This window comes from Podarcis bocagei (assembly GCF_964188305.1).
Source record: "Podarcis bocagei genome assembly, chromosome: 8".
NCBI classification, from domain to species: Eukaryota; Metazoa; Chordata; class Lepidosauria; order Squamata; family Lacertidae; genus Podarcis; species Podarcis bocagei.
Genome location: NC_138133.1, coordinates 66,891,834 through 66,912,684, shown reverse-complemented (window position 1 = coordinate 66,912,684; position 20,851 = coordinate 66,891,834). Strand labels below are relative to the sequence as shown.

Here is a 20,851-nt window from a genome sequence, read left to right as displayed (position 1 = left end):
AAAATGCTGGGTCAGAACCTTAGTCCACCTAGCACAACGTTTTAGCTCTTAACCATAGTCACCCAGACACCACAGGTCAGTTCACAAGCAAGATGCCTGGCGGTGGAGGTATGGATCCATTTCCCTGCTCCTAAGTTACAGTATTCTAAGGAAAACAGCAGGCCAGATTCAAAATGGAAAGAAACTGTTGCTTTCCCACATTACAAAAAGAGCATGCACTTACCAGGTCCCACTTTCAAATTTGTAGTTCACCCTTTCTGGATCCAAAAACGTGTGATCTACAAAACACAGCAGCATGAAGTTAGCAAAATTCCAACATGTTGCCAAAGAAGGGGACAATTGCACATCTCGAAAAAGCACTTCTTGTCTCAAGAACTGCTGCATGATTCCTCAAGTCAACCCAACTATTACACATTGATGGAGCCTCTTCTCTGCCAACCATACTAAGCCTGGAGCTGCTTCTGAAGCTGGTGTGTTTTTAGTAAATAGAGTGTCACTTGTGCAAAAAGGCAACAGCGGGGTTACAGGGCTCTATGTTTAGTCTCTGCCTCCAAAATTGTGCAGCTCCTCTCAGTCCCTCACATGAGAATATTTAAAGCAGGGAGCATGTGTACCCGCAGGACGTTTTCTCTGGGGTGAGGAGTAAAACACTAAAATATGATGAGCAGACTCATTCTCACAAAAATGGGAATCGTGTCTGCATATTTTGTCTTATCTGTTAAATTCCACAACATGCTAGAAACGTACCCCGATTTTAAAAAGAAAGGAAGCTGAGAAACTGGAGATTATGGTCCACCCACCATGGATGACCATGGCAGGAAGTCTTATTATTTCTGTGTAGGTTCCTTGTGTGATTTAGAACTCTCAGGCTGAGCATGTGATCCCCACAGCCTCTTTGCATCTGTGTTGTACTTTCATGTGAGGAAAGAGGGCTATAGCAGAATCTGGGAGCTGTGTGGCCCTCCAGATGTTGCTGGACTCTAGCTCCCATCACGTCCATCCACTGGCCACACCGGCTGGGGCTGATGGGAGCTGGAGTCCACCAGCATCTTGAGAGCCACAGATTTCCTGCCACTGTGCCATAATTTCCTTTTCATTCTGCTGATTTCTAAGTTCCTAAGCTGGCTTTCTGGTAGTCTAGTTCGAAACATTTAATCTTGCAACAGAACTGGCTCAGCAGCCTTTAGTACCTGGATAGTCAGTGGGGAAGGGAGGAAATTATGGCACACCTGAATATCCTAAATTTCTTTTAAAAAACAAGTCATCCCTGTCAATCAGACGCAAAGGACAAAGTGATGACAGATTTACCAGGAACAGGCAACCGGAAAAACAGAAACAGCTTACTGTATGGTTCTGAGATGAGTGTTAAAATGACGTTTCCCATGTCTTCCACCTGAGACGCTCCAAAATTCTGTGGTGAACTGCTCTTGTCAAGATTCAGATCTGAGCATTGGTGTTAAGTCAAGAATCTTAAAGCGGCAATTAAAACAGATTATGCTTCAGGGCCAGCTATCAACCTGTATCAATTCACTGTGGTGTTTGTCCCTAGGCCTGTTCTCTCATATCCTCCACATCTAGGTATCTGCCCACCCACCATACTGTTAAAAGAGCAATTAGAAACGTTAAGAGCTGGAAATGTACAAAAGGAAAATATTCACAATCTTGATGAGATCTGACGCACGATATAAAATTTTAAAGCTTCAAACGTGTTTCCTCTGATCTTGGAATGATGAAGTTAATCACTAAGCCATAAATCTATTAAACGAAACAGGTATTATGCTTAACGTAAGAAAAAGCCTGCTAGATCAGGCTAATGGCTCGTCTAGTCCATCATCCTGTTCTCAGTGGCCAACCAATGTGTGTGGGAAACCAGCGAGCAGAACGTGAGCACAAATGCACTCTCCCCTCACCTGGTTTGGAAGCACTGCTGTCTCCAGCTGTGGAGGTTAGAGCACAGCTATCCTGACTAGTAGCCATTGATTGCTCTGTGCTCCACAAATTTGTCTAATTTGTCATCCAAGTCAGTGGCAGTCATTACCTCCTGGGGGAGCAAGTTCCATATTTTGACTATGTGCTGTGTGAAGAACTACTTCATTAAAGGTAAAAGGTAAAGGACCCCTGGATGGTTAAGTCCAGTCAAAGGCATCTTTTGGGTACAGCGCTCATCTCACTTTCAGGCCGAGGGAGCCAGCGTTTGTCCACAGACAGCTTTCCGGATCATGTGGCCAGCATGACTAAACCAATTCGGGCACAACGGAACACTGTGACAGAAACCAGAGCGCACAGAAACACTGCTTGCCTTCCCACTGAAGTGGTACCTATTTATCTACTTGCACTGGCATGCTTTCGAATTGCTAGGTTGGCAGGAGCTGGGAATCGCAGGGAAGCAAACTGCTGACCTTCCAATCAGCAAGCCCAAGAGGCTCAGTGGTTTAGACCACAGCACCACCCACGTCCCTACTACTTCATTAGTCAATGTAACCATATGTTAACCATATGTATCTCTATTTATATATCACACACACATACAAAATATGAAAAGTAATTTTTGTATATGATCGTATATATTGGAACTAAGTACATCCATTACACTCCTTATGCTTCAGATTTATTTTTATAAAACAGATTGTCAAACACAAAATGAGACTCTTTGCTTCTGCAGCACTGCAAACCTCTGCATGAAAGCATTTGCATGAGAAATATTCCTTTTCCTACATAAAATGGTTTCGTTCCCAGTTATTCACAATTAATGGCTCTGACATTGCCATGCTGCATTAGCAGCTCTGGCCATTGATCTGCACATTGTTATTAGATTTTTTCGTCTTTGATACTCTGACAGAGTATCCTGTAGATTACCAACCACAGCATTTCTTCCATTTTATACGATTCCTCAAATTGTCAGTGTAACATTGGTTGAAATTGAATCAGACATGCTTGATGAAGTCAGAGTCTAGACTCTTAGCTGATCTACGACTAGCATTTATCCTTTCCCACAAACCATTAACATCTCAAAGTCAATGAAAAATGTTCAGGGGGTGGGGGGAGAACCCAACACAATCCTCCTAGCAGTGTTCAAAACTCCCATTGTTTTAGGTGCATCTGGTGACAGGGAATTTCATTAGTGCAAGCAGTTTCTGAGCTCTGGGCACAGTACTGCGCCTAAGATTTCAGATTAAAACTGCAGAGTGGAAGAAAAGGAGGACCTTTTTCTGCCTCCCCACTTCCAGCTACTCTCTGAAGACTGGAGAAGAGACCCTATTAAGAATACAGTGGACCCTCTGGTTATGGATTGAATTTGTTCTGGGGGGTCCATAACCAGAGGTGCCGCTCCTGTGAATGTGGCGAAACCCGGAAGAATATACTTCCAGGTTTGCCGCACTCATAACTTGAAAGTTACGTATCCAGAGTGGTATGTAACCAGAGGGTCCACTGTATTAGGGGGTTGGGCTGGGGAAGGACTACACCATGTGAAAAACGAACATAATATTTTAGGGGCAGTTCATTCATTTTCAGCTTTGTATTCTTCTTATAAAAAAGTGTGCCTAGACATTCCATTGCTGTGTCCATAAACTAGGTTTAAGGTGACATTTAGCTCCTAGCTTTCATGTCTTTTCCCAAGACTGCCTCCTAGGGCTGTACCACTTCAGAAGACAGGAGGAGGCATCTCCCTGAATGCTCCCCATGAGAGAGAACCTCTTTGCAAATGGAAGAGAAATATCTCTTGAGAGAGAGAGAGACTTCTGCCTGGGCTTTTACCTGATGCACTAGCTATTCATGCACAAGATGTTTGTACTGCAGAGCAGCATACTGAATAGCAGAGGCAAAAATGACTAGAGGAAGGGGGGGGGGTGTTTGTCAGTCCCACTCCCAGCAGTGGTGGGGTGTGCTGCACCTCCTGCCTTCCTTACAATTGGGAACCTTTGTAAGACTAAATATGCAAAGGTTAGGAGAATGCGAGATGCACTTGGCAAAATTAGGATTCGGTGCGATGCATATTCCCTAGTCTCTCTACACTTCTGCCCTCCTGTGTTCAAGCCTACACATCATGTAGTACAAGTGTTGGTTCACCTCCCATAGCTACTTCAAATTGCTTTTCAGAACACCGTTCCGATAACTTGAGAGCCAGCATGGTATAGTACTTAGGCTCTTGCCAAACTATGAGGCTCACTGGGTGGCCTTGGCTCAGTCACTGCCTCTCAGCCTCATTTGCCTCACAGAGGTTGTTGTGGAGATTATGAGGGGAAGATTATGATGGTTGATGTGGGGGATGAACCATCTATGCCACCTTCAGCTCCTTGGAAAAACAGTGAGATATAAATGCAATAAATAAATAATCAAATAATTTTCCTGTACAGTACAGTGGTACCTTGGTTTGCATACGTCTTGGTCTGCATATGTTTTGGATTACAAACACGTCAAGCCCGGAAGTGTGTGTCCTGGTTTGCAACCTTTTTTTGGATCACAAACAATTTTTTTTGGAGGCCCCATTGGTGAAAGCGCGCCTTGGGTTACAACCTGTTTTGGTTTACAAACGGACCTCCGGAACGGATCATGGTTGTAAACCAAGGTACCACTGTATAGGGAAGTTTTTATATCTGTTGGAAGCTGCCCAGAGTGGCTGGGGCAACCCAGTCGGATGGGTGGGGTACGAATAATAAAATTATCACCATCATCTTGTATAATTTTACATTCCAACTGAAGGCTACTGCCCCAGCCTGTTTCCTAAGTGGCACAGTGCTGGGAGGATGAAACTATTTCCTTCAAACATTTGAATGGAATTTCAAAAGCCTTGACCCAAACAAGTCATGTGGGCATTTCGTGTTGCAAGTATACTCATATTGGCCATGTAATGATTTCTGCATGTCTGACTGTTAAGGGAACAGCAGAATGTATCCTCCAAAGGCACATGATTTATGGGCAGCCATGCAAGCCTGATTCACTCCACCCTTGAGGCATCTGCAACCAGAAACTAGCTGAGCAAGCTTTGCAAGTGGAGAACGGCGATGAACTGAAGCAGGGGCAGGGAATGCAAGCAGATAGCTGTAAAACACAGGGCCACTTTAGGATCTAAGTTGGAACAGTCAGTTCCCTAGCTCGTTGGTCAGCGTGGTGGGAAGATCTCAGACCGAAGAACTAGGCTGATAAACCCACAAGTTGATGCCTTATCATTTATGGCTACATAACATGATGGGCAACTAAGGCTGGCACATGAGTTGTAATGGACCAAGGGAACTTGAGTCAGCAAGGTGATGCTGCAGCACAAAAAGCCAATGTCGTATCTTAACAGGAGCATTGCTGCCAATACACTAGAAAGGAAAAGGACTTGATGTTAGTTAGATCTTGTTTGAAATCCTGTATTTAGGCTCCTTTGGGAGGAAGGCCAGGATACTGTATAAAGTTGATAAATAAAAGTAATGGAAAGCTTCAGAGAAGACCACCACAAGGTGAGAAAGCTGTGGCTTCAGACGCAACAGTAGGGTGCTTGTAGTAACTATCGTCGAATAACATTTAAGGCTAATGTTTTATTAAATTTATATCCCACCTTTTCTCAAAGGAGCTCGAGGTGAGAAAAGAGGCAGAAAGATAGTAACTGGTCCAAAGTCAACCAAGTGGGCTTCATGGCTGAGTGGGGATTTGAACCCTGATCTCCCAAGTCCTAGTCCAGCACTCTAACCACTACACCACAGTGGCTCGGATACATGGGCCTCATTCAGTAGTAGATGGCCTGGCGGTGGTGGTACAGCAGCAGTGTACCTGACCTCCCACCAGCTGACTGGCTCTGCCACAGCATAGGCACCACACTGACCTTCCCACCACCTCGTCCCGGCCTCCTGGTAAGCAGCACCAGCAGGTGAGCACTGCCTCCCCAAACCACCACCTACCACTGGCCCCTTTGTTAAGTTACTTTTACAACCGATTAAAAAGCTTCAGTTTGGGTTGTGTGGTGCGCATGATACCAAACCTCTGCATGAGTCTGACAGGAAGGCTAGTTATGCTTTCCACTCAAAAGAAATGGCAGATGGCAAAGCAAGAGAGACCTTGGAGGGTTGGATTAGATGTCCCATGGCTGACGCATTTTAACTATTTCCCAACCTTTCCTTTTTTAAAAGAAAAAATGAAAAGAAGCTGCAGGTGGCTGAATCAGAAACTGAAAAATTCCCCTCTGATTTTTTTCCAGCTCAAAATGTGCTCTCCTCATTTGCTTCCCCCCTTTACAGTCGAAATTTCACAGTGAGGTAACCAAAGAAGATTTAACAATAGCATGATCCCTTATCCCCAGCTCATGCTGGCTGGGGATGAAATTCAGAGGTTCCAAATCCCCAGGGCAGTGGAACCCAAAGAACCAACCTGCACAGGGCAGGGGTAGTCAACCTGTGGCCCTCTAGATGTTGCTAGACTAACTCAGGTAGAGAAGTCCACAGAGCAACCAAGCAGCATAACGTTGTGCTTGCAATAGTGGTGTAATTAAGAACACTACTGTGGAGAAACCCAAGAACAGTCCCCCTTCCTCCCCTCAGTCCCAGCCCCAGTGGTTGATAGGGGTCTGATTAAGCTCTGCAACTAATCACAATACACCCTGCCAGGCAGAATTGTGTGCAAATAACACAAAAGCCGGGAGAGAGAATCTGCTCTAACTTCCAAGGGTAAACCTTGGAAATGATAGAGTAGAGGGGTACCTGTGCCAAGTCTGTTGTAGCAAACACGATGTGGTCTTCTAGCAAAAATCTAACATCAGAAATTGCAACATTCAAGAACCAGAGAGTGTTTCTGCCTCCAAGGACACTCTGACTGGTCTTAAAGAGGAGAACCTTGAAGAAAGGAGCTTCAAAGGCAAGCTGAACTGAAACACAATTCTTCCAGACGCTCTAAAGATTAAACTTGCACTGCTCTTAACACTTCATTTATTTTAAAAGGATACATTCCGCCATGGCTTTAGCATCTAATTTGTCGATTTCAGGTGAGCCAGGACAACATTTCTTGAATTCCTTCCGCAGATCAAAAAATGAGTAGAAACATTCAGACAACAAGATGTTCTGCAAAAATGGCATGTTAGTTCTAGTAAGTCAAGGTGTGTAGCTTGTACACTATCAGGTTGAAAGCATGCTCAGTTAGCCTTACAGGAAACTGTTTTGTAAGCTGCAAGTCAACTTTTTATCACTTACCGGTATCTAAGTTTCCCCTCGTGAGAGCTCACCCTCAGTGTCTTTTAATAAGAAATTGTGCCCCATTCACAATTACTCACAAAATGAAGATTAACAGAGCCAAGAAAGGTTTTGCAAAACCCATTTGAAAAGGCAAACACATCATCTCAGACTAAGGGCAGGATTCAACTAACAAGCCCCACTAGCAGAAGCCAGTGCAAGGGTCCCTGTTAAAAGAGTGGGGCTTCTTGCCTCCCTCCGTACACACCCAACACACCCAAAAATGATGGGGGGATTAGGAGAACCCCCAAACTAGCATGTGGAGGGGGGAGAGGGGGTATTGTTCCACCTGGCAAGCTGAAAAGCTTGTGCACTGATGGAAAAATTGCCATTGTGTTATGTTGGATTCCTCCCATAGTCCTTCCAGGCCACATTTACAGTCTTGTGCAAAAGAGGGGGGGGGACCCACCACCCACACATTCCTTCAGAATTGTAAGCCAGGTATGAGGAACCTGTGGCTTTCCAGATGTTGCTGTTTCCCCATTAGCCCCAACAGCTGATCATGCTGAAGTCTGAGGCCAGCAAGATCTGGAGGATCAAAGGATCCCCGTTCTTGCAAGAAACTCTCCATCTTTTCCAGTAAGCTCTCTTATTATGGAAAACATTTCCATAAAGAACCTCCCAACTTAAAACCTCCTCTCTAATTTATATGCAGGGTTGAGCTCCCTGAACCCTGGCTTGGCCTGGCTGTATAGAAGAGACATAGAGAAGTCTCTTCCACACAGCATTTTTTGTACCTGTGCATATATTGGAAGATGCAAGATTGGAAGAGCCTGCAATGCTCACGAGAAGAAGTATGGACGAGCTACGCAGCTTATCCCAAATGAACGCCAGATTTCGCACACATCCATTATTCTGTTATTTTATAGAAGTTAAAAGACTGCTCTGAGGATCAAATAAGTAGTACCATCTCTCTCTCTCTCTCTCTCTCTCTCTCTCTCTCTCTCTCTCTCACACACACACACACACACACACGTACGTATGTACCGTATATTGCTATGTTTCATATCAACTCAACCCCAAAGGCTTTTTGAGAAAGGACAAATGCATTGCACCACTATATATTTATGAATGGGGTTATTATTATTTTAGCTGCAGTTGACATGGTTTAAAACCTTGGGCATGGCTAAAAAGCTTCATTCCCTCCCCCGCTCTGTTGGCACATCACTAGAGCAATGTGATCCTATTATAGGGCAATTTGCCTCAGGCACTGATTTACATAGCGGAGGGTGGGCTGAAGTGAAAAGTAAAAAAAAAAAGAGAGGCATACTTCTGGGTCAGATTGATTTCTGTTTTGCCTCTGCTTCAAGCCTCACAGCTGATGAAAACTGTGGGGCTCTCCAGGTGGTGCTGAACTCCAGACTGCCCACCCAACTACTAAGAGAATATGTATTCTCTTTATAATGGGTTGAAAGATGAGTTTACTGGTGTTCTTCCTTATTTTTGAAAGCAACAAAAAACCCAACAAGACTCAAAACATGTATGTATTTTTGCTATTGTAACATTAGGAACCCTTGGAAAGCACAGATTGTTCACGACCAGAATTTCAAGATCTACAACAACGTGATCTGAAAGGTGCGGAGCACAGATTTAATCTCCTTGAAAAGATGACTGATAGATTAAGCAGCAAAATGCATCAGCTACAGCCAAAGTAAAAATTGCTTCACATGTGATTTTTACTGGCATTGCTGTCACATGCGCTGGAAATCTACATGCAGTGTACCTGCGATGTAGTACATACGCAACGCTGCATACGTAGATTTCTTATACAGAAGCAGCATAAATTCCAAGCAAGCATTGCTTGGGAAGGAAGATCGACCACTGCATTACTGGTAATATTTACACACAAGGTAATTTACAAAAAATAAGACACAAAGCAAAACAAAATAGATAATATAAGGAAACAAGCAGTAGATATAGGCAGGCAGTAGTTGTTGTCAAGTTTTAAAATATTTAAGTCATCAGAAATAAAATGTTTTTGTCTGGCACCTACAAGTAAACAAGGTTGAGACCAGACATACCCCCCTGGAAAGGTACCCAACTGGGGTACCAAAAATAGGCCACCTCCCTGTTGAAGCAATTCTCCCCTGTGATAAAAGCATTTGAAGAAGGGCATCAGAAAATGAACTTAAAATGCAGGCAGGTTGATTTGGAGTAGGCATCAAGCACATGGGTCCCAAATTGTTCGGTACTTTAAAGGTTACTCTGCAATGCGCCTGGAAGCAAACACTAGCCAGCAAAGTGTAGTTGTTTTTAAGACTGGCAATATAAGTCTGCAATGCCAGCTATAACTTAAATGAAACATGCAAACCATTTTCAGAGGAAGATCTAAGTAGAGTACACTGCATTTTTGCAAACATGATCCTACCAGAGTAGATGATCACAGCCAGATAAAAGTTGGCGGGATTTCCAACCAAGGATTAGGTCCAAGCCAAAATGAATATTCTTATATGCAACCTGATCCTATGCATACTTTATTCAGATGTAAATCCCACTGAAGGCAATGAGTCTTAATCAAAGTTAAGTGTACATAGGTTAAGTGCATTTAGGATTTAAATACTGTTTATGGCAGCAAGATCTGGGAACACTTGCAACCATGCTATCTAACAATCAATTTTGCTTTGAAAATGCAATTGTGCTCAACATTAAAATTCATGTTGGGTCATTATACTACTCAATAGAAATTACAGGCAAGAACTGCAGTTGGTATGTAACAGAAATATGTAAAGAATGGATACTTAGGCCTGTAACTCCCCCCCCCCAAAAAAAGAACAAGACTGGACTGTGAAAAACAAACCATTTTCTTCTTTTACACATCCCCGTACATCAGTGATTTCAGAAAACGGGAAATGTGACGAGAAATACTTCATTTTAAGCAAAACTATGTGCAATAGATTCATGCATATCCTGATTGTCAGAAGGGGTCAGAATTAATTAAATCTTAGTCTTCTTACCTTTTTGGAAGCTTCAGGATGAAGAACTTGCCTGAGATGAAGCTGCCCATCTGTGCAGAGACAGAACGAGGTACCTACACCAATATTTAGTTCATTGCTCACAGACTGGTTAAACTAAAAGTTACAAGACACAAAATGAAAAAGAAAAATCCACTTACAACCTGAAAGTACAATTTGCAATACTAGATAAATATTTTTTATCAGTTATGCTTTCAGTAGGATTCACTACCTGCCCAAATCAGAGTGCTGCTTACGTTATTTTGTATCCTGCTTTTCAATCACAAAGTCCCAGAAGTGGCTTTCAAACCAAAATATTGTTTTTATTTATTTAACGAAATGTAATTAATTTTTATACCACTTAATGCCAAAATAGGCTTCTGCTAAAAACATGTTAACAAATGCAAGAGGAATCACAAAAATGCACAACAGCAAACAACCATTCAAGAGATAGTGTAGGTACAGCAAAATTAATAAAGAATATTTGAACATCAGCAGATTTAGGTGTATTTCAAGGCTGCAAGTTAGATAGATGTTGTTAAGGTATTTTTTGCACTGTGGATTTGGTTGCCCTTCCTCCAAAAAACTCTGAGCAGAACACAGTGTTGCTCCTTTTTACCCTCATAATAGTCTGTGATGTAGGATAGGCAAGAATATGTGACTGGCCAAAGTCAAGCAGTGAGCTTTATGTCTGAATAGCTAATGACTCCATTAATACAAACCACACACACAATTTCTACTAGAGGCAGGATTTTTTTTTTATAGCATCTTGATCATACACAATTAAATATGAGCAACCTTCAGCAAATCTTTACACAGGGTTGGCCCAAGTTACTTTGCTTCCTGAGGTGAATATGAACCTCACGTCATCCCCAAAACAGAATCTGGCCAGCTTAACCACTGGATCTTGGTTCAATCTGGCATTTGGACAAAATGCTCCACTACATTGCAGGGGATTGGACTAAGATGACCTAGACCACATGCTACACATACACACACACACACACACACACACAGTCCTCCAACACCTCAGTACCCCTCACTCACTGTCCAATTGACACCAGTGTGCTGCTTATTCAAGACAGCTGATGTACAGTCATACCTCATGTTACGTTTGCTTCATGTTACGTTCTTTCAGGTAACGTCCTGCGGTGACCCAGAAGTACCGGAAAGGGTTACTTCCAGGTTTCGCCGCTCACGCATGCGCAGAAGCGCAAAATGACGTCTTGCGCGTGCACAGGAGCAGTGAATCGCAACCCACACGTGCACAGACGTGCTGCTGTGGGTTGCACTCTTTTCATGTTGCAAACGGGTCTCCGGAACGGATCCTGTTCGCAACCAGTGGTACCACTGTAATGCAATGCATCAGTGCAGCGGCACCCATATGCATCACATGAAGAAAGCTGCAAGGCGTGGGCCAGGCAGGTGGCCTTTCGTCCTGCTTGCTTGGTCAGGGATTTCCCCCAAAGGAAAATCAGCATGTCTGTGACATATTGGAAGAAGGCAATTAAGTGAGAGAGCCAGATCCGATCAATAACACGCAAGCACTGAACGTAAGAACTACCACCAATGAATCAGGCCAATGGCCCATCTACTCCAGCATCCTGTCATCACAGTGGCCAACAGCATCTCTGTGGGCGCCCTGCAAGCAGGACAGGAGCACAGCAGCACTCTGCCCACCTGCAGTTCCCAACAACCAGTATTCAGAGACATATTGCCTCTAACAGTGGAACCTCGCGATGCGAACGGGATCCGTTCTGGAGCCCCGTTCGCATACAGAAGCAAACGTAACGAGCAATGGCAGGTCTGAGCACCCGTGCATAGCTTTTCACCGCTTCTACGCATGCACAAGGCATCATTTTGAGCGTCTGCGCATGTGCGAGTGGCGAAACCCAGAAGTAAAGTGCTCCGTTACTTCCGGGTTGCAGCAGAGCGCAACGCGAATGCGCTCAACATGAAGCATATTCAACCCGAGGTATGACTGTACAGTTATTGCTGCCATCTCAGAAGGTTGCAAATAGCTGCTCAATCATAAAAGCATAGAATTGGAAGGGAACACAAGTGTCGTCTAGTCCAACCCCCTGCAATGCAAGAATCTTTTTCCCAATGTAAGCTTTGAACCCATAACTCTTAAAAAGAGTCTCAATGGTCTACCAACTGAGCTATCCCAGCTGGCTCAAGAAGAACGGCCACTCCCTGCATCCCCAGCAATTGTTTGGAGGCTCACTCTGCCTCATGGTAGGATTAGCCCATCTGTAGGGTTTCATAACTCTCTAACAACACGATTTTAAAAAAGGTTCTTCATCTAACTTTTTGTACAAGCAGCACAATATTGCCCCTAACATGGCACGCCAAGGGCTTGGCTCCACAGTCATTTTTTCCCCTTACAATACTTGCACATCATTTATTCTATGATTCACCACACACCCAAACGCTTCTTAAAATCCACCAATAAGGGAAAATGTGCCCATTGTTCCACATGAGGGCATATAAATTTGTTTAGTAACTTGAGTTATTATTTAACCTCTTATCTATTTTGGAAAGACCTTGTAGGCAGTTGTATGCTTGCAGTTCCCTCCTCGTTAGAGAAAGGTAAAAAAGTAAAGGTAAAGGGACCCCTGACAGTTAAGTCCAGTTGCGAACGACTCTGGGGTTGCGGTGCTCATCTCGTTTTACTGGCCGAGGGAGCCAGTGTTTGTCCGCAGACAGCTTTTCCGGGTCATGTGGCCAGCATAACTAACCTGCTTCTGGCGAAACCAGAGTAGTGCACAGAAACGCTGTTTACCTTCCCACCAGAGCGGTACCTATGTATCTACTAGCACTGTGTGCTTTCGAACTGCTAGGTGGGCAGGAGCTGGGACCGAGCAAAGGGAGCTCACCCCGTTGCAGGGATTCGAACCTCAGACCTCCCGATCGGCAACCCCTAGGCTCAGTGGTTTAACCCACAGTGCCACCTTCTGATCAGAAAGCCCTAAGCTCTGTGGTTTAGACCACAGTGTCACCCGCGTCCCTAGAGAAAGGTGTAATTGCTAAATTATCAGTTAGCCAGCTGGGGGGGGGGGAGTTTAATATATTTGCTAGTCAGATGTGGCCTCCACCAGCTTGTGTGGAAGTGACTAGTAGTGACCAGCAACTTTAGAGAGACCTAATTTACTGCACCCACTCTTCGGGTCTTTCCTCTACTCAACTCCAAAAACAAACCACAGACTTATGGAATGACAGAATTGAGTAAACAAGGTGGAAAGGAAGTGTGCCAACTCTGAATTGGGTTTTTCTGACCCAGCAGTAGGGAAATCACAGGGTCCACCTTCCTTTCAAGGCTGCCATTTCTAGCCACGTTTATCTGGGAGTAAGTGTCACTGTGGAGCAGTTGGGGATGGACCACAGCTCAGTGATAGAGCATCTGCCTTGCATGCAGGAAGTCCCAGGTTCAATCTCTGATGCCCCTAGGCAGGGCTGGAGAAAAGCTGCTACCTGAAAATCTGGAGAGCTGCTGCCAGTCTGAGTAGACAATACTGAGCAAAATGGACACATGTTTTTGCTCAGAGCAAGGCAGATTTCTGTGCTCCTATTTTGAAGTGATGCCTCTACAGCAGCAACAGCCATCCTCCTGGCTTTACTTGCAAGCGTGCACACAAATGTCAAGGCCATGGAGCTTTAAAACACCAGAAAAACAGTCTAAAGCCATCTCCTGTCTTCCTTAGGCACACGTGGGCGAGGAAGGTCGACTTTTTCCTGCTCCTTCTGCGGTGACTCAGCTTTCCCTCCCCTCCCAAAACAAGCCCAACCCATCCCTGAAGAGAAATGGAGCGTCTTCTTAGCACTTCTCCCCCTTTTAACCTGCATGCACCCGATTCCCACGACCCAGCCTAGCTTACCTGTCTCAGAGCTTGCTCCAGCTGCGGGGCGAGCGCCAGGCGGTCCTCGGCGAGGCCGGTTTCTTCTTTGCACTCGTCCGTCAGCTCCAAGTGATCGGGCCCGATCAACTCCTCATGCAGATTTCCCAACTCCATGGAATTAAGGGAGGGGTCGGGGAGAAGAGGGGGAAGGCAAAAGGAAGAGATAAATCCTTCCAACCCAAGGTCTGCCCTGCAGGCATTCCCAGATAAGACAGACCAAGCTGGTTGCTGGTAAACCGGATCTAACCTGGGCCAGCGCCGGGCTCTTTGACCCATGTAGGCCCAAGCCTCTGGAAGTCAAGGCCCTCGTTTCTTCGAGCGTTTGTTTACACTGCGGCCGCTTATCTGGGAGAGTAAGGAAGGGTTTACTTCCGAGTAGACACGTGCAGGCCGGTTCCGTCGGGTTTCTGAGTCACCCAGGGCGCGCGGGGCACAAATCGAGCCTTGCTTTCAAGCTCCTTGGCAGTCACTGGGACCACGCGGAGAGTTTACACGCGGCCCGGCCGAGATCCGAAGTCGGGGCTCGCAGCGTTCTGACGCCAGGCTGGCTCCAGCAGCACCGCTCCGGGCCTGAACAACCCCTCGAGCACACTCCTTAAGCCGGAAGGGTTTATTGGGGCAGTCTAGTTTCTTTTCAAACACCTTTACGGTCAAAATCCATGCATATATATATATTTAAAAATAGAACACCCCACTAACAACTCAAGAGGTAAAACCCATGGAATCTAATTGGATTTACTCCCAAATAACCGTGCACTGGATGGGAGCTGGGCTGCGTTCACACATTTAAAGCACCCCCCACACCAAAAAAGGAATCCTGGGAACAGAAGTTTAAGGATGCTGGGAACTGTAGCTCGGTGAGAGGTGAACTGCAGTTCCCAATGGGATTTGGGGGGTATTAAATAGATGGTGTACACAGCTTTAATTCCGACCCACCTCGGTTTTGCCGAGGGCACAAAAGTTCCTGCCCACACTTTTTAACGCAGAAAACAAAAAAGGAAAGCGGAGTACCTTCTTATTGGTCAGATCCACCACCTTCCACAGCAGCTGGATCAACTCTCTCTCATCGGAGCCCAGCCGAGCCCCGTTGGCTCCGGCGGTAGTCCCGAACAGGATGACCAGGTAGCCCGGAGACGTCGTCATGCCGACGGGGATGAGCCCCACAGAGGGAGGGGCGGGAAGAAGGACCTTCACCAAACTTTTGGCAAAACCAGCCCAGCCAGCCCCCCAACCCAGCCACCCCCCAAGCCGCCCTCCTCCTCCTCCTCCTCTCCTGTGCAGGGGAGCAATACTACCCCCTTCCCAACCCTACACCTCCAGCCACCTCAGCTCTCCCTCAGTCCCTGCCCCGCACCTGCTTTTAGGAGAGCGGGGGCGTGGGGGGAGGCGCCTGCCCCACGCGGCCTCTTTTTGTAGCTTAATTGCAACAGGAGCCAATTCCGCAGCGCAGGGCGGGCTACACCCCTGCGAGGCGCGCAAATGGCTGCGGGCCGGGGCTGTTTGGGGATGTGGCTGTACCTGCCCCTTCCTCCGCCCCACGTGGTGCAGGTGAGAGAGACACACCTGAGGGAGGCCGCCCATTGGCTTCTCTCCCCGCAAGGGACGTGGCAACCGGGCGGGGGGGGGAGGCGAGGGCGGGTCAGGGGAGCAGGCCGAGGGGCTTTAACCGAGGGACGGAGATTGAGCCCAGGAGAGGCGCCAGGGGACACCTGCCTGAGACGAAGGCGCACGCGATCGTGAGTGTGGAAGTCCCGGAAAAGGCTGGCCGGCTCACCTCCACAGCAGAGCCTTTTTATTCTTTCTTTGTATGGAGCTGCAAAATAAAGAAATAAAGTGCTGTGTTGGTTTTATGTATTTTACAAAGCTGAGAGTGTGGTGTAGTGGGAAGAGTGTTGGGCTAGGACTAGAGGCGTTATTGGTTTGCTTTGCTTTATTGTGTGTTTCGCATTCTCATTTTGTGTTTTCCTTTTGTGAACCGGCCTGGGATCATCTTCTGATAAATTTAAAAATATTATTAATAGGACCTGGGAAACAAAAGGGCATGAAGGTCACTGGGTCATCTTGGACCAGTCACTCTCAGCCTAACCGACCTCTCAGGGTTGTTCTGAAAATAAATTGGGGTGGAGAACTGTGCCGCCTTGAGCTCCTTGGAGGAACGGTGGGATATAAATGCAAGTAGTAGTAGTAGTCATTAGCAAAACATTAATAACAGTAATCCATCACGGGCATTGTTCAAAGCATTTCACGTGCGTTACCTGGTTGTGATCCTTCCAACAACCCTGACAGGTAGGTCAGCGTTCTTCCCCGTATAGAGGATGAGAGTGTTTGAAGGCTTGGGGGGCGGCGGCCTTGTTTAGGACTCACCTGGTGAGCTCATGGCAGAAGTAACACTTGAACCAAGGACTTCCCTTTAACAAATGCACCAGCCACTAACTGTCTATGACTAGCCTACTAATAAAGGTTGTATTTGGCTGCAGTGCATTTGGAAAGGAGCCCTGTGAGGCTTACTTCCAAGTAAACAGGCACAAGGTCAGGCTTCTTGTTTGGGTGCCAAGGATAACGGAAGGACACGCACAACGGAACATACCGAGTGGTGTCAGAAAATGGAATCTGAAAGGATGGCAGAGATCGGCCAGACAGAGAAGAGGCGACCGCCCAGATTGGTGAGGATCCGAGAAACAATATAGTCAAGCAACGTTAAAGGAGAACTGCCTCCAAATATATGAAGGGCTGTCGTGCAAAAAAGTTGGAGCAGAGGCTAGTTCCCTGTTGCTCCACAGCCGTTTTAAGGACGCAGGAAGCTGCCTTATACCGAGCCCAGTCCCGTTGACACTGACGGGCAGCATCTCAACAGGGGACGTTTTCCAGTCCTGCCCCGCGAGACTGGGAATTTGACCGGGGACCTTCTGCACACAAAGGATGTGATCTGCGTCCTCTGCGGCTATGGTCCCCCCCTCCCGCAACAACAAAAATATATGTACGGATCTATCCGTTTAGACATAAATATTCCTCCTTCCCACGATTATACCCATTGGTCTGACCAATCCAGGTTTCATCTTCATAGAATCGTAAAGTTGGAAGGGACCCGAGAGTCATCTAGTCCAACCCCCTGCAATGCAGAAATCTCAGCTGGAGCATCCATGACAGATGGCTTATCCAACCTCTGCTTTAAAACCTCCCAAGACGGAGAGTCTACAACCTCGCGAGGGAGACTGTTCCACTGATTGAACAGCTCTTACTGCCAGAAAGTGTTTTCCCTCCCGTATGTTCAGTCGGAATTTCCTTTCTTGAAACCTGAAGCCCTGAGTTCCAGTTCTACCCTCCTGAAGATATTTGCAAATAGCTATCATCTCTCCTCTCAGCGCTCCTCTAAGGCTTGGTTTTCATAACCTTGAAGGATATGATCTGTCCCCTCCCACCTGCTACTACTCCCCCCCTCCTTTGAAAAAAAATATGGGGAGGGGAATATTGCATTGCAGGGGGTGGGCTAGATGACCCTCAGGTTTCCTTACACCTCTGAAATTCTCTGGTTCTTTTAACTCTGCCCTTGAGATGCCCTGCGCTCCAGGTTATGGAAAGACCGATTCATCTCCGGGCATCAGCGGTGGGGAAAGGATCCATCCCTGGGTGCAGCGGGGAAACCAGCAGCTCCTTTCAGGATCATCTTGGCCCGGTGCGCGCAAGATCTCTAGAATTTGGATCGCGCGCTCCCTCGCTCGGTGGATACTATAGCTCGCTGCCGCCCTAGGGTCAACCTGGGGTCCCTGGCTAGTGTTGGGCTGCAACTCCCACCCTCCCTAGGTAGCAATACCAGCGGGCAGGCTTGATGGGAGTCGTCCATCAACAGCTGGGGACCCAAAAGGACTTCCTAGAAGCCTGTATAGATTTTCAAGAAGCTGGAAATAGTTCCTCTGTGGCAGCCTTGGCAGCCCAAGAAACCGCCCGAAGCTGCGGAATAAACTATTGGAGATGAACAGCTGTCCCGTGGGTAGCGTTGGTTTCCTGCGGAGCGATTTGACAGGCTGCTAGCAGTTTGAAGAGTCCGCCATGGGTGCAGCTGCCTTCCCAAATCAAGTAGATAAATAAGAATACTTAACTAAAACTATAAATGATAGAAAGATTTTGACAGATGTTTTCCGAGTGCTTGAGGTCAAAAGAAAACAATTCAAAACAACTGTTGCGGAGACATTTCATTCCGAATCTGCTAGACAGAGAGGATGGTGACCATGGGGGTGAGAAACCGAATCGACTGGGACTGATGGACTGAGCAAATCTATAGCATACTTACCAGGAAGTAAGCCTCAATAAGCTGCGCTCTTCACTAAGAGTGAGTCCCCTGTGACTGATTTTCCAGGAACACGCGTGGATTCGGGAGGCAATTCTTTGCACATTTCCTAGAGGAAGGAAACTCCATTGATAGTAGCGGGACTTACTTCTGAGCAAGGAAGTGATTATTATTATTATTATTATTATTATTATTATTATTATTATTATTAATATTATTACAGTTAAATCCCTATTTCCTCCAAATATTGGCGTACAATATTCTCCTCTACTCCTCACATCAACTATTCCCAAGTCACACATTGACATTCATGGCTACCTGCAGATTTGAACCCTGGTCTCCAAGGTTCCAATTCTCCGACCCCACTACAAGAGCCTTATGTTCACACCATTGGGAGCTACTTCCGAATTAAGCGTGGTTTCTTATTTTTATAGAAGGCTGGACAGTAACACCTTTCTCTGGGCGGCTTAATGAAGCAGAAAATGACAAAACATAAATTGAGAACACACAGTGCCCTAAAACAGATGGCTGGCACAGTCTGTCATGTATGATCCACTTGCGATTCCTGCATTGCAGGGGGTTGGACTAGATGACCCTTGGGGTCCCTTCCCTATTCTTTGCTTCTGTGAAAAACAACCCCAAATCCTGAGCACTTGCAGTGCAATCCTACCCAAAGGTTAAGTCCCTTTGAGTTTAACGGGGTTTACTCCCAATAAAGTGGCCATAGGATTTCAGCCTTAGAATACCTACTATTGAACTGAATGCGGGTTTATAGTCCCATCCCATTGTGTGTGTTTGTTTGCTCAAAAGTCGCTTTGAGTCGCCGTGGCAAAAAAGCGACCAATAAATGTAATATTAATAATAGTTCCAGACGCTTATTCGGAAACAATGGAGAAGGGTCACATGCAGGAGGTTCCCCAGGTTCAATTCCCAACATCCCCAAGTAGATGTGGAGAAACCGTGGAGAAACCCTGTGAGTCTGGGCGCATCTCTAGATCGATCCATTGTTCCGACTCGGAATAAGGCAGCTTTTTTTGTTTCTAGGGAATGGCAAGGCGGAGACAAGTTCGACAACCAACTTGGCGTGGTAGGTCTCTTCCCACATGATGATGGCACAAGAGCATTAATTTTTTTTTGCGGAGTGCCTGAGATTTGCGCGCTACAGACTCACCAGCAGAGCGCAAAACAAAACCAGGAAAAGGCGAGGGCGGAGGAAGAGAGTATTTTGCGTGGGAATAGTCTTACCCCCCTGTGGCCTGTTTCAAGACAGGGTTGCTGGCTTATATATATTTCCTTTTCATGTTAATACGGAGCACATTGTCCCCCCCTTTTTTTGAAGGGGTGGTGGTGGTGCGTGCTTTGGCCACTGATTTCAGACAGATGCCATTTTCATAGAACCTCACAGTGTGCTCAAATTTTGGAGCTCTTTGGTGGCTCTCCTACTTGCTTATGAGATTTCCAGAAGAAAGGAGCCGCGAGTCGCGACGACCCGCCTTCCATGCCCATCCCATCCTGGTCCGATTTCACTTTTTAGCCTTTTTTTCAGCTCCATCCTGCCGCCCTGCCGCTCTCTGCAAAAAAAAAGGTTGGAGAAGCAGCTGCTGCAAAGCCGTGCGCGCAGTTCCGGGCGGGCAGCTGCCTGCAGGAAGCAGTGCCCGAGCAGGAGCTTTGTGGCGCCGCCGGACTGGGCGATCAGGTTTGGGAGGAGGGAGCCGCCGCGCTCGGAATTAACTTGCTCCGTGTTTCCAGGACTCCCCGCCCTCTTTTTCAGGGCAAATGATTTCGCACCGTAAGCAACAATGGGGAACACACACTAACACACGGAGGGAAAATATCGTTAATCATTCCAGACTGGCAATTCTTGCCTGTCTGCACACAGCGGCTACGGGCGAACTGTCTCTGCACCGGCTGCCATTCATAAAAAAATTACCAACATCTCTTCTCAATGGAACATTTACATTTTGAGTCTGCGCACTGCACTGCAGCTCGCTCGCCTGCGAGATTGTTGCGCGTAGGAGGCTGCTTCGGATTTGAAGAGCTCCTTCTTAGCCTCTGGCCAGAGTCGCCGTCCCCAAAGGGGGTGGCTGCGGGGGAGAGAGTCACAGAGCCAGTAGCGTAGCGTGGGTTGTCAGCACCCGGGGCAAGGCAAGTAATTTGCGCCCCCTAACCCGTGGATTTGCGCCCCCTAACCCTACCCCCCAGATGTTGCGCCCGGTGCGGCCGGCCCCCCTGCACCCCCCACGCTACGCCACTGCACAGAACAATCTTATCTACTCAGAAGTGAGTCACAGGTATCCCTGTTGGGCCTCTGGGAGTTAGGGAGAATCCCGATGTAGCAATAGTTAGGGTATTTCTCTCCATTCTGATGTTATAGGGCTCCCAGCTCCCATCAGCCTCCGCCGACATGGCCAAGGTCAGGCATGACGGAGTACGGTTTTGGATCCATGTTTCTGCCCCCCAAAACACAAGATATGTGATTTATACCATTCAGTCCTCCGAGACTGATGTGGCCTG

The 20,851-nt window shown here is 46.6% G+C and overlaps 1 protein-coding gene across 2 annotated transcripts in view; it reads right to left on the bottom strand.

Annotated features, from left to right (window-relative positions):
• Positions 1-15,309, bottom strand: part of ESRP1 (epithelial splicing regulatory protein 1) — a 38,066-nt gene extending 22,757 nt beyond the window's left edge. Inside the window, exons 1-6 of one of the 2 annotated variants that reach the window (XM_081205698.1) lie at positions 15,064-15,309; positions 14,032-14,160; positions 10,157-10,270; positions 6,920-7,034; positions 1,345-1,443; positions 224-278 (exon numbers count right to left, since the gene is read on the bottom strand). In XM_081205698.1, coding sequence (XP_081061824.1) covers positions 224-278; positions 1,345-1,443; positions 6,920-7,034; positions 10,157-10,270; positions 14,032-14,160; positions 15,064-15,195 — 644 coding nt within the window. In that variant the 5' untranslated portion in view covers positions 15,196-15,309. The remainder of the gene's footprint in view (positions 1-223; positions 279-1,344; positions 1,444-6,919; positions 7,035-10,156; positions 10,271-14,031; positions 14,161-15,063) is intronic. The other variant, XM_081205699.1, reaches the window with a different exon arrangement.
• Between the last annotated feature and the right edge of the window lie 5,542 nt (positions 15,310-20,851).